Genomic DNA, 14,444 nt, shown 5'->3' with positions numbered 1-14,444 from the left:
TTTCTGTCTTTTTTGCATCCTATAAAATGTATCGAACGCTTTATTCAATGTGATTTTGTACTGGACCACTCTTCATGGGTTTGAGGTCCATGTGGTATTTCATAAAAAAAAATGCCCAGAAAGCACTACCCAACTAACAATTTTGGCTGCAGACTAGCTAATACAGCCAAACCTTTCCTTATGCAGCTAATTTGTGCCTGTATAGACTGGTCTGCAGCTAGAATTGTTGGGTAGTAAATATCTGAGGAAAGTAATTGCTTATGAGGTTGTGTTGACAAAACCATGTAGACACCGCACCTGGATTTTTTTTTTTGAAAATTACTGGAAAATCTATTCTCTAATCCGGGAAATTAGTTTTCTTCATTGAGTCGACACCCTGTTCTAGCAATTGCCCGAAAAATACTCCTTTTAAATTCCCTTGTAGTTCTCTTCAGCATGCACTTAGTATTCTCCTGAAATTCCCATGGTATTCCATAGGAATTTCTTTTCAATTCTGCTCAGAATTCCCATTAATTCTTTGAGGACCATATTTCCTTGGAACTCTCTTTTGAAGTTTCTAAACATTATCACCGGAATATCATTGGAATACTTCTAAGAATTCAATGCCCCGTAACGTGGGTAGATCACCTTTTCGTGGTACGTTACGGGATGTAAGATCTACCACCGATTCCTAGTCCTGACTACTTTAAACTAGGGGAACAGGATTTTTCAGTAATCCAAGGAACACGTCTTAGTCCTTGTTACTTTTTATGCCTTGTTGATAGTGACAAGACTCGGCTTTGTCCACCGAGGATGATCTTGAAACAAGGAAAAAATGAGTTAGTTGTAGTCGAAATACGTATCTGTCATGGATACCAAAATTAATTTAGTGGAATTAAATGGAAGATAACCTTTTTTGCTGTTTTATTTAGCATTCCGCTAACAACCCAATTTCATTACTTCATTATGATGGCTACCAAGCCTTTGGGGAATTTCCTTAAAAGAGAGTTGTATAGATTTTTCTCCTTTAGCTTACATAAATCTTTGGTTTTTATTAGTTAGGTAGGTTCCGATTCAACACATTGTAGTTTCACTTTTATACCTATTATCTTGACTTTTTTACCTAGGAGATGAGTACTTAAGGGGGTTAGATTTTGATAAGTTCTTTAGTGGGAATGACACTGATGAAGACTGCACATTGTAGTAGAAATACGTATCTGTCATGGATACCAAAATTAAGTGGAATTAAATGGAAGATAACCTTTTTTGCTGTTTTTTTTTAAATCACATAATGCCAAACAATATTGCATTCACCCACCCATTTGTGACACTTTTGAGACAAGTTTAATATGAAAATAACTCCCCGCTACATTTCGTAGCACGTAACATTTTTTTAATCGAAAAAATCTCATATCTTATTTATGTTTCAAATGATTCTGTGACACTACCCCGAATGTCACTACCCCGAACGCCATAACCCCGAACGCCATTACCCCGAATGCCACTACCCCGAATGTCCTACTACACTGAATGGGCATTACCCCGAATGCCCTACTACCCCGAATGGCCATTACCCCGAAATTAAGACAAATGAAAGAACAGCAAGGGGTCAAAAGAAGGGTACATTTTTAGAAGGAAATTTCGTTTTGGAATTTATATATATATTTATATATATTTATATTATTAAATGATTATTTTTTATTGGAATTGGAAGCTTGTTTTACGCGAGAAGCCCGAGAGATGTCGTTACTGAGGTCCTATGTTTTGAGATACTATGTTTTCAAGAAAAACTTTTTCAAAGTGTTATGTCTGTTGTCTGTGATTAAACTCTCTGATTAGTTTCACTTTACTAAATTGATGATAAACTACGTTTACTTTTATGGAACTATGTATTTATCAATTCCAAACCATTTTAAAGCTCTTTAGAAAATGACAACCTTCAAGTTTTCGAGCACTTCGTTCACCATTTAAAAAGTCAAAGGGTCTAATATGCAATCCAATTCAATATGCAATACCAGTCGGAAACTGTTAAACCTTATCAAAGAATTGTTCGATCTGAGTCTAGACCTGAGTTGAAGAATTTCTCGTTATGGATTGAAAAATCGGTGCATGGAACGTTGAACTATCGATTACAAATTTATAACATTATTCCACACGTTATTATCCCAAATGGTCATTACCCCGAATCCCTTGCCAAAAGCTATTGATTACATATTTTCCTTATATATTAAAAGAAGGGAATATTCCCTTCCCGTCTTATCATACATCCAAAGAATAAATTATTTTCTTTTTATATATTCAAAGAAAGGAATATTCCCTTCTTTATCGTTCATCCAATAATTAAATATTTCCTTTTGTTATATTTTCAAAGAAGGGAATATTCCCTTCTTTATCATATATTTAACGAATTGATTATTTTCTCTTTTATATATTAAAAGAAGGGAATATTCCCTTCTTTATCGTATATCCAAAGAATTAATTATTTCCTATTGTCATATTTTCAAAGATGGGAAACCCCCTTGAGCCATTAAGGGGCTGTTCATTAACTACGTAGACAGTTTTTTTGGGATTCTTGACCCCCCCCCCTTCCCCTGCGTAGACAATTTTCCATACAAAATTTTTAAAATTTGTATGGATCGTGCACAATTGCCAACCCCCCCCCCCCCTTCCCTAAACTGTCTACGTAATTTATAAACATATCCTAATAAGTTTTTCTTTTCTTTTTATATACGCGAAAGAATATTCCAGGAATGACTATAATAAACAAAAATAGTCAATCTAATACATGGCATACTTTTCTGGGGAATGGTACATTCTGGGGAATGGTTCATTCTGGGAAATGCTTTTCTGGGGAATGGTGCATTCTGGGGAATGGTGCATTCTGGGGAATGGTGCATTCTGGAGAATGGTTTTCGGGGGAATGGTTTTCTGGGGAATGTTATAGAATCCTATCATTTGTATTCAGTATAAATTGACCACTTTGTCAAGCAGTTTTGGCGTGACTTTCTACCAGCGATTTCACAAAACTGGACCAACTAATTTCTATTTTTAATTATAAAACGCACAAATTTTGGTTACTTTTCTCGAGATTCTAGAAGAAAAAATCTCAAAATAATGTTTTATTTCAAAGTTCGAGTGGTAGTAAACGTCATTTTAAGTGCTCGAATGAAGTGGTTAATTAGAAAAGAAAATTTCCTTCTCAAAAATTTATCCCATGCTGTTCTTCTATTTGTCTTAATTTCGGGGTAGTCGCCATTCGGGGTAATGGCCATTCGGGGTAGTGTACTATTCGGGGTAACGGCGTTCGGGGTAGTGTACCGTTCGGGGTAAAGGCGTTCGGGGTTATGGCGTTCGGGGTAGTGACATTCGGGGTAGTGTCACAGAATCGTTTGTTTTGGGTCTCCCGCATAAACGTGAACCATAACCTGACCTTTAAAAAAATGGTTAAAAATGGTTTATAATCCCTGCAAAACTTTAACTGAAATGGTAATGGAAATTTACATCAACGTGTATGGGATTTGAACTCGGAAATATCACTGCTTTTCCATACTTCTTGGTTCAGTCATCAGGTCTATCTGTAAAATTTATCCCATTATAACTGAAATTCGGGTTTGACCTCGGGTTTGACTGGAAAAAAAACGTCTGAAAAATATTTTTAAATGAATTATTCGGTTTTTTAGTGATAACCGAACCCTAATAAAGTTTGTTATGGTTATTTTGTTTAACGACGTATTCGGGGTATCATCCAAACCATTTGGGTTACCATTCATTTATGGTATTGGTCAGGGTATTGGTTTATTAGAGAAGAGTTGTTCGGTAGAAACTCAAGCCGAATTCGGCATTATTTTCTAAGTGTAGGGGCGATTCAAATAACATCCCGGAGTTTTTCGATTTTTTACTCCTGTGTCACATTTTTTCCCATACCTAAAGGGTGTCCACTATGAAATTGCCACACACAAAATTGATTCGCAAAATTCGAGTTTTCATCCGATTGCCATCAAATTTTCAGGGATTGAGAAATAACTATTAAATTTCGTTTTACCATTTTACTCGTATTTTATTTACAGTCCATACGCAAATGCCCGCACCTTGGCCTTAACCCCGGCCATAAGATTCTGTACAACCTGTGAATCAACCGTTTTTTGCATGTAAACCCATACTTTCTTCAGTTCCTCGACTGTCTTCACTACCTTAGGTCGTTTAAGAAGGTGCTGCTTCATAATCGCCCAGTTCTTCTCGATGGGGCGGAGCTCCGGAGTGTTGGGAGGGTTGAACATTTTCGGCACGAAATTGACCTTGTTGTCCGCATACCACTTCAGCACGTCCTTGGAGTAGTGGCATGAGGCCAAATCCGGCCAGAAGATTGTTGGGACGTTGTGGGCCTTCAGGAGAGGAAGCAGCCGCTTCTGGAGGCACTCTTTTATGTACACCTGTCCGTTCATCGTGTCCTGGGTCACGAAAGGTGCACTCCGCTTCCCGCACGTGCAGATGGCTTGCCAAACCAGGAATTTCTTCGCAAATTTGGACATCTTCTGAGTGCGGACATGCTCCGGAACGCTGAACTTATCCTTGGCCGTGAAAAACAGGTTGCCGGGGATCTGTTTGAAGTCGGCCTTCACATATGTTTCGTCGTCCATGATGCAGCATTCAACTTTCGTCAGCATGTTGAGGTACAACTTCCTGGCACGGGTTTTGGTGGACTTGTTCTGCTTCTCGTCGCGATTAGGGGCCTTTTGTACCTTGAACGTTCGAAGCCCAGCCTTAGTTTTCGCCTTCTGGACAGAACTTCGGCTTAGGTGCAGCTTCTTAGCCACATCCCTAACGGAGGCGTTCGGATTTCGGTTGAAGGCCCCAACTACGCGGTTGTGATTTATGGTGTTGTACGGAATACTTTTTCCTTCACTTCTGGGCTTCCTATCGGTGGTCAACCGTTCCTCGAACCGCTTAATCACTCGTGAGACCGTGGAATTCGCGATTCCCAACGTTTTAGCGATGGAACGATGCGAGAGATCCTTGTTCTCGTGATGAATGCGCAAGATTTTATCACGCACGAGCTGTTGTTTCGACTCCATTTCCGCGAGTTTTGATCACAGGACTTTAAAACTTGCAGGATATAAATAATTCACTATGAACTAAATCCACCCAAATTTTCATTAAATTCTACCCAACGGTTAAAAAGTAAGAGCAATTTCATAGTGTGGCAATTTCATCGTGGACACCCTTTATTGCACGTATGTCACAATCTCAAGGACCACCCCCTCCCTCCACCGTCAATTAAAAAATATTAATATGTGCAAATTTGCTTGACTTTTCTCCCTCCCTTCGTTTACATTTTGCTAGTTTCGCCCTAATCACAATTTGCTCCGGAAGTTTCGTTTTCAGTGTCAAACACTTTACACAGAAATTCAAAACAATCCAAAATTAAGTTCTTTTCAGTCATCTCCCATGTTCCGTACGATAAGCCAAATTTGGGTAAACCGGCTCAAAGTAGTTTGCATTTTAGCACGACAAAAAAAATTACCCATCACTAAGTTATTTTCAATTTTTTCTACCCAAAATTAAGTTCAATTAACTCAAATTTGGGTATATCGCATATTACTCAAATTCGGCTTCTCGTACGGAACTAGACGGTTGAGTCGAATCTTTCGTTCTATTTTTGACAACAATAGCGAGAGTAAAAGGTCAAATAACTCAAATTTGAGTTTAAAAAACCCAAGCGGTGGGTAGTTTTGTTTACACGGGCATGCTGGATAACCGAGGTGAAGCAATCGGTTAAGTTGTGTGAGTAAAACCCCTGTACGATACAAGCAATTAGTGACGTCACTACTTGCGTTTACGTTGATTTTTTGGATTACTAACACAACCATATTTCACGATCTGCTTCACCTCTGTCTGCTCATTGATGCCAGTGCACTGGCTGTTTCGAAAAATAAATTCTAACCAATTCTAGCACCCTCTATAGAGGGTTGACGGCGTTGACGGTGACGCTGTAGCTCTTTACTCCTATGGTAAAATCCATAAGCAAACGTCAGACTGTGAGTGAAACATGGCGGACTTCGTACTACCCTTTCACTCCACTGAAAATTCCCGTAAGAAACTGTCAGTTTTTGCTAGAAGAGACGATTTTTCGGAGGTACCGTCAACGCTAATATAAAGATGATTTTGTGTATACACCTTCAAGCTGTCGATTTACTCACACGATGCAGTAAATAATAACAGAACGAAAAACCGTTGTATCGTTGGTGTTCACAAGACCCTCAGTTTGCCGGAAAATATTGACATTCTTCAGCAATATGAGCGATATGAACTACTCGGAGCAATCGGAACAGATCCGTGAATATCAAGACATGGTGGTGACTCTTCGCCAAGATGTCTCGAAAATTTACAAAGGCTTACTGATGAAGGAGTGTCAAGTTGTGTCAAATAACCTGGTAAGAGCGGATAAACATTTATCTTCATTCCATTGGAGGCGAACCAGCCCAAGGCTGAAAGCCTCCCTAATAAACATAAATTAATTAATTAATTATCTTCATTCCCAAAAATCTAAACACTTCTTTCTTCTATACTATTAGGCCGATGCAAAATTCAACATTCCCCGCCAAAATTTGGAAGTACTGAAGTCTTTGTACCGGGTCGATCTAGAAGGAACTCGGTTGCGGGAAGCACCCACTCAGACACGGCAACTGCATAACCATGCCCAGCTACTACGAAAGTGTGTTCAGAATAAGCGAAATGGAACGGACAAGATGGCCCGTTGCCGGTCTTAGACTTAACTAAGCGGTACGTCAAACAAAACTCTCTTATGAAACGAACGAACGATTTGTATGCATGCCATTAGTTTATATTTTCAGTCATTTTCTAAATCTAAAATTGTGTGCAACTCATTGTAAATCATTTCCAAACAGTCCACCCGCGGGTTAAGTTGCTGAAATAGAAAATATTATTAGCAATACTTTTCTCGGCTTGTAATCATCAGACATAAAATTTCACTAATTTACATTGAGCAAGGTGATTGCAGGCCTGTGTTTAAAGAGATTTCCTTTGGTTAAAACAGTGAGGATGTAGACGACTTTGAGCTGAAATAGTGAGGATTAATTACCAATGTTAAAAATAAAATAAACCAATAAAAGCGTACATTATGGAATGCCTCGTTAATTACTACATCGTGGATGTGTTTGATGGGAATTAGTACATTTTTAGTTGATCCCCCAATGAAGTTGGTCGAATACTGTAGCGCAAAATCTTTAACTAAAACTAGATTTTCTGCAAAAGAAATGAGCTGTTACAAATGTCTAAACAGCGAATTTTTCAGTAGCTTTCATAACAAACCATTCTTGACTATCCGGGTGTAGCTGAAACCTACTATCAACAGAACGATGCCGAAAGAACCATGAAGCCACAGTACGGTTCTACCATTTCCGGCGACTAGAATTGCAAACGCATAGAGGAAAAGTACCGCCGCAGCAAGCTTCAAACGCAGCAGTCTCTCTCGATTTAGTTCGATGTTGTCGATCGATAAATTTAGCACGTTCGGTGACTTTTGAATTATCCTAGCGTTAATCTTCGTACCACAGTTTGTCCAGTATGTACCCATTATCGAAAATTTAACCGATGGGTGTGGACATTGACATGGAAGATGTTTTGGTTTGCTTGCTGATAATACGATGTGTGAACGTATGAGTGCTTAAAATGACAGAAGTAAAGCTTTTGATAGGGTGACCAGTAAATTGTTCAGAAAATACAATTTTTTAGATGTAAGCCGAAATTTGTGACAGTTCACGCTATTCTTAGGCTACTCAGTGACTGGGTAGATTGCACCCATTCTTGCACGACGTATGAAGTTGTCAAAATCAGGGTACACCAGTTTTGTGTAGATGAGTAGAATCTACCGAGATTCTGGGTAATTGAGTCTTATAAACAAAATCATAAGTTAAAATGGCGTGGCGAAAAACTAGTGAACGATTTGCGATTGCTTTAATAATTACTGTTTTAAATCCAATCAAAATGGAATCATTTGTATTCATAAACGTAGCCAGAAGGGGTAGGGGTTGGGGGGCAACTGTCCCCATCTAAACTCAGAAACACAAAGGCTTTCGGTGAAAAGGCGGTCGGTGAAATGGCATTGAATGTATCCATTGTAAAAAAGCCAGAATTTGTAAAAAAAAACTCGAAAGCAAAATAAATAATAAACACGGAAACTTTCATACACGGCCCCCTCACTCAAAAATAAATTTATTCAAATAAAAACTTAAAAGTATTCCCACTTCCACTTCATCTAAATGAGTCCGAGCTATGATTACTTCAACAGTAGTCATGCATGATTAAATTCACTTGTTATAAAAATGTATCTATTTTGTATTAAATTTTATTCTTGTAGAATATTAATACATAATCAAAAATGATTAAAATTCAATCCAAAAAGAATTCAAAATTCAATCAGAAATGATTTAAAAATCAAAAATGTTTAAAATTAATTCAAACGAGATAAATTTCAATTTAATCAACCATGATTAAACTGGGTTTAATTTCAGATGATTATTTTTTAGCAATTTTTAATCATTCGATATGATTAAACTGAGTATAATGTCAAATTGATTAAATTTCAAGCAAAATGATAATAGTTTATCAGTGAGCCTGAGACGAACCAGCGTTTAGCTGAAAGTCTCCTTAACAAAGATAACTAACTAATTTATCAGTGTGGACAAACACCTTCTCGAAAATAGGATTATCATTATGGACGTCTGTCAAGACTTGTTCCAATCGATCTGTCAAATGCACGGCTTTGTTCGACTGTAACAACTTTTTCAGTTCTGTGGTGACAGTCGTCTATACTTCTAGTTCTTTTCTTAAATCTGAAGATACAAGAAAAACTAGTTAGAACCTGGGTACTGCGAACACAGCCGTTTTTGTTTTGCAAGTCAGCAGGAAACAACTTGAAAATTTTCCGATATCACAAATTGTTTTGCTAATGCACTGCTCACAATTTGCATATTAGGTTCTGCAGCGTGACGTCACAAATGAACTCAGTGTTAATAGGCTGAACCTTTTTGACAGTTCAGTGGTACTGTTTACAAGCACTTAGTCGTTTTTTCGAAAAAACAAATTCTAAAATTTCAGAATTTTAACTTTAAAATTGTCGAGGAACAGCGCGGTGAAAGGATGTTGCTCGTGGACAATGCAGAAGTGTGGTTTACATCTCACTGCAGTCTGAAAAATTATCGAGAAAATCTAGCCAAGAAAAAAACGACTAAGTCCACGTAAACAGTACCACTGAACTGTCATCAGATTGAGGTTAACCCCGACGGTGCAAAACCTAATACATGCTGTCGAAAGTTCACCCTTTGCTCCATAAATAACGTGTACATGGTGTTGGGAGTGCACCTACCCACATGACTCTTATAAAATTTGTTTGCATTCTTCCTTCAGCAGTTCGTGCAGGTTCGTTCGTTCGTTACATTGTTTACATCCGAGTATTTGAGCAAGTTTTTTGTTGAAGAATATTAGTAAAAAAAAATGCCGAAATGACAATATTTTCAACATTGACCACAATACTTTCTCTGCCGACGGGGATTGTATGAGAAAAGTATCACTTTTAGCAGCTCTAGATCGTTGGATTCTTTTTGACAGCACCAGTTGGATTCTTTTTGACAACCATTTCGTGTTTCTCCGCACCACTCAGGTAGTTTCCATTTAACACCGGCAAAAAAATTACCTACTCTTAAGTATATTCTACCCAAAATTAAGTTTAATTCACGTAAATTTAAGAAGATGCAATTTACTCAAAAGTAAATTATTGGGCTGAACTATATCGTTGGGTCGAATCTCTCGTTCCTTTTTTGATAACAATAACGAGTGCAAGTGAGAGGCTGAAGTCAATATTAAGTAAAAAGAACTCAAATTTTGGGTAGTATTTTTTCTCCGTGTATGGTTTTCGTGATACTGAGGCTGTGTTCCATTTGGAAAATTTTCACTTAGATTTGACACTTCGAAAATAAATTAAGATGTTCGAAAATCCCTCTGTTGTTGATCGGCCGATTTTCGAGAAAGCGTCTGTCAAAATTTATTCCTTGTCTGTCAGAAATAAGTCTGCTGGAATAGCAGGTTTATTTGAAAATTTTCCATCTGTCAAATTTAAGTAAAAATTCACCAAATGGAACACAGCCTGAGTTTTTGTTTTCTTACAGTGTAAAAAGGATGTGAACCGTTCAGAATGCCCTCGCGCGTTAAATCTGAAAAATTCGTCTCTCCTTCGGAGCAATCAAGCTTCGTTAAGTTGAAAAGCTTTTCCTCTCGATTCGTGCTGTTTGTTATTCGTGGTGCATCTCGCTCTGCCGTAAGGGTCGAGTCCGTTAGTTAAAGCGAGAGGAGTGGCACTCGGTCTCCATCACAGTGCGCGTGTGTGTGTGTGCGCTAATTTTTTTGAAATCGAAAATTTTCTCTCAACAAAAGCCGTCAGCCAGGCAGCCAGCAAGCGTAAGCAAGGCAAGCAGCAAAAGCTTCACACTCGAGTCGACTAGAATCCAAGATGGCGATGTATGTTGTGATCCGAGTTTCGCGAGCACGTCAGTGAGCGAATTTTGCTGCGGAAAATAGTTGCTAGCCAGCGAATACGACTCCACCGGAAGTGTGAAAAGCGTACGGATACCGTTACGAAGTTGAAAAGTGCGCTGAAGTGTTGTGGGGCCGCCTGGAAGGCAATTTGAATTTCATCGTCGGTCGGAAGTGCGAGTGCTCGTAGTTTTTCTTTCTTTTCTTCCCCCTTGGTCTTGGTGAGTGAAAAAAGAGTTTCACCTTTCCTGCTGCCAGCTACCGGACCAAGTTGCTGCTGCGGTCGATCGGAGTTCGGGTTTGCAAGCAGAAGAAAAGAAGAAGATTCTGTGTGTGCCTCGTAGCGGTAGCGCTAGCTTTACGAACCGCCCTTGGCCAGACGGGAAGGCCGGATTGTGCGGCCGGAAGAAAACGTCGCTTCTATTCCTGCCGAGAGTAGGTTGGTGTTTTCCCCTTTGCTGTGTTCTCATTTGCCGGCGTGAAAAATATTCCGTTTTTGGTCGGAAAGAGTGATTCAAGTTTCGATTCCAGATCGAAAACGCAGTGGTGTACGTGAGGAAAAAGAAGAAAATTTGGCCTCGGAATAAGGTTTTTTTTGTTGGTGAATTTTCTCATTACGCGCTCCGTAATATATTACTGATATTTTCTGCCAAGAGAAAAGGACGTCGTTCATCGATGTGCAGCCGGAATTGAAGAGGATTGGTTGGTTCAAATTTCAGGTGAGTATCACGATTTTACCTATGCAAGTATTATAGTAAAGCTCGTTTGCCGCAGGGAGTCGAGACTTTGCGATTTTTTTTTCTGGTGGCTGGCTGGCTGCTGCCAAAGCTCCCCATTATTGGAGATTCCTTCTTCTTTCACCTTCTGCTCTTCGCGCAGCGATTCCTCTTTCTGTGCTGTTATTAGTGTTCTTGTTATTTTTTTTCCATTGAGGAGCGCATATTCCCTCTCTTGTTCTTGCCGCTTTGCTTCTCCGGGGTACTGTTTTCAGTCTTCTTTTTCTTTCGTTTCGTCACCCGTTGGACCACTGCCACCACTACTACCAGCCAACCGACCCATCGATTCAGTTTCCATCGGAGTTCCACTCCACTATCACCACGCTGTAAAACTACCATCTCCGTCACCAACACCAGCACGGTTGAAGAGACGAATAGCATCATCAAATCGCTGGCAGCAATGGCAATGCTTCATCGCCGCCACCGCGCCGTCATACTACATCGCATCGGTAGAGTAGTAGCAGGAGAAGCAGTCAGTCAACCACGGCAAGCAGCGGTAATGGTGGAAGTGAACTGCTGCGAGCTATGCCTCCTCAATGTAGAGCAAGAGCCACAGCCAGAGCGGTCAGAAAGAAACGGTGATGATGAATCGGTTTTGTCTATAATGATACGGTAGATGTGACCTGAAGAAGGAAGACCCGTCGCCGTCGTCCGCGATCGATTCCAATCCGTGTTGGTGCTCAAGTGTTGCCGTCGATTGGTATCGTAGGGTCGATACAGTGTTGAAATTGATAGGTATTTAGATTTGGAAGTTATTAAATCGAGGAAACGGGTTGGAGCAAAGTTTGGAACCGAAACTATGCATACGCACAAGATGCTTTGAATGCTCCTTCGATGTATGGAAACCGAATTGATGGAATCCACAAGCTTCTTCAGGGATGTTCAGACTGGGAAACCACCATTGAAGTACCCAATCCTTTCTGTCGCTGGCGTCACCTTGGATGGGAACTTATAGCGAATTTGTTTATTATCCAGGTGAACCCGAGCTTATTGGCAGTGTGAATCTCAACCCGACCCAGGTTATAAAGACACGTTCACACTGACGTTTGACAGACAGCAGACCCAATCTTGATACCCGATCCAGGTTGGAACTGCATCAAAAACAAATTCGCTATTAATCTCGTTTCATCATATAAGAGAAGATCGAGGCATTGCTTGGACCACGCTCGGTGTCCTGTACCAGGTCAAAGAATGATTATTCCAAGGTTCATGTATTTGGTATTCATTGACTTAAAAGTAGTTTTCAACGACTCAATCACGAATCACAAGTATGTGTGGTGTACCCTGAGACTCAAGGGAGTCTCGGATACAATCGTCAACCTCAAGGCAGTCGTCAGCGCAGTAAAAGGCTTCCATGTGCAAAGTCCTGCATAACGGAGCCTTGTCCAACACTATCGGGATATTATAGTCGTTGGTGTGAAGTAAGGACATATACTATCACCGCTATTGTTCCTCATCGTAATCGACTAGATCATTGTAGGTGCTAAACGCTCCTCTGCGGCAGGTCTCATCATTAACGACAACAAGACCAACTCGTGGGATGTAAACTTGGACAACCTTTCCAATTTTTAGTAGCTGGCAAGCTAAACAGTCAGGCTGTCTTTGTGAATTCACGAAATATTTCACGATTACTTTTTCGAAGGGACGTATCAGTTTGTGTAAACAATGCATTTGATCATCGGTTTGGCGTAACTGGTATCTCGTCCACGCATACTAACACCACTATCAGGTAGGGGAAATTGACAAGACCAACAATTGAAATGGCCTTAACTCCATTTTGTAAACAAACCTTGTAAGGCTATTTTCTCGCGAACCGAAGTCCGCAAAGACAAACCAAAATAATGAACATGTAGAGGAAATTTTCCTCTACCCGATTGTGGTTTAGGTTTGTGAATGAAGGTTTTGGTTCGCGAGAAAATTTCCTGACAAGGTTTGTTAACATAATGGAGTTAAGGCCACTTCAATTGTTGGTATTGATTTCCCCTATTTGATGGTAGTTTTATGTTCTAGTATGCGTGGCGAGCTACCAGTTACGCCAAACCGACGATCAAATGCATCGTTTACAACAGCTGATACGTCACTTCGAAAAAGTAATCGAGATTTGGAGATCAAACCAGGTTAGTAACCGTACTCGACTTTTCTAACTCCAACGTGAAATCTGTGCGGAGAATACTGAAAAGTTGCAGGTCTTTATCAACCGATGCCGTGGGTATTTAATTCATGCTTGATATTCTCACAACTGGATCTAGAATGCCAAATTGCATCGTAGATATCAACAGAAATTCGGGAGCGTAAGTGGAGGTGGATCGGCCAAACACTACGAAGGGGCAGAATTGTAATCTGCAAGAAAGCGTAACCTCACTTTTTAACTGCACGCCCAATGAGATAAATTCAAATTTAAGTTCAGTTTACTCATAAATCGCAAAAAGTGCAGGAACTCAGCGGTGAGTAAATTTGCCTCATGTTTTTCCAGGAAACAAAAATCCCGAATATAAGGAAAGTAAAGATTGGATTCACTCAGTCTATTGGTACTACTCCTAGACTGAATAAAATTTTCGTCAATGTTCCTGATTTTCCGGCAGATTTTTTTTGGTTTTCCACAGGAATACGTGAAGCAAATTTACTCATCGTTGAGTTCCTGCACTGTTTTGCGATTATGAGTAAACATGTAAAATATCTCCAGAACAATTTGGAGAACGATAGATATTTTGGTAACACATCTTTGTATTCCACAAAATGTTATTTGGCTTATAGAACTTCAAGATCGAAACTCCAGGAAGATTTGAAGAACTGTTAATACTGCGTTTGTCCTGCTCAGGTCTCTTGTATTGATATATGCTTTTTCCGACGTACCAAAACAAGATTTTGGCTCATTTTTTGCAATGAGAATCATTGCTTTTTTACGAATCCTTATTCCACGAGATTTCAGAGATCTAGATCAACTTGTTAATTCAAATCTCATCTCATTTTTTTTTTATTTCTACAAAGTAGTAGGTAGTAGTTGTTTAAGGCAGATGTGATGTTTGAGTTGGGTTTATTATTGAAAAACCGGGAATTATAATTTTTATTCGAATGGACACCCTGGAATTTTTATTTTAATTTCTACATTTTTTATAGGAGAAAACTACCCATAAATGCATT

At 39.4% G+C, this 14,444-nt stretch overlaps 2 protein-coding genes across 3 annotated transcripts in view; one reads left to right on the top strand and one right to left on the bottom strand.

The window, feature by feature from the left end:
- Window positions 1-6,813: 6,813 nt before the first annotated feature.
- On the bottom strand, window positions 6,814-7,614 carry PIG-H (Phosphatidylinositol glycan anchor biosynthesis class H). The gene is made up of 4 exons (XM_065232683.1): window positions 7,309-7,614; window positions 7,115-7,242; window positions 6,978-7,055; window positions 6,814-6,904 (listed from the first exon to the last, which is right to left on the bottom strand). Exons 1-4 carry the CDS (start codon window positions 7,571-7,573, stop codon window positions 6,827-6,829), a joined length of 549 nt encoding a protein of 182 aa, XP_065088755.1. The 5' UTR covers window positions 7,574-7,614; the 3' UTR covers window positions 6,814-6,826.
- A 2,816-nt stretch (window positions 7,615-10,430) lies between these two features.
- Window positions 10,431-14,444, top strand: part of flfl (serine/threonine-protein phosphatase 4 regulatory subunit 3 flfl) — an 81,361-nt gene continuing 77,347 nt past the window's right edge. For both annotated transcript variants that reach the window (XM_065232717.1, XM_065232714.1), the window contains exon 1: window positions 10,431-11,246. The gene's annotated coding sequence lies outside the window, so the exon portion shown is untranslated. The remainder of the gene's footprint in view (window positions 11,247-14,444) is intronic.

The sequence above is a fragment of the Ochlerotatus camptorhynchus genome, unplaced genomic scaffold, assembly GCF_037179485.1.
Source record: "Ochlerotatus camptorhynchus isolate MF236.1 unplaced genomic scaffold, CSIRO-AGI_Acam_v1.1 ptg000371l, whole genome shotgun sequence".
NCBI lineage: Eukaryota > Metazoa > Arthropoda > Insecta > Diptera > Culicidae > Ochlerotatus > Ochlerotatus camptorhynchus.
Note: the sequence above shows the minus strand (reverse complement) of the source record. Positions and strands in the feature narration are given on the sequence as shown.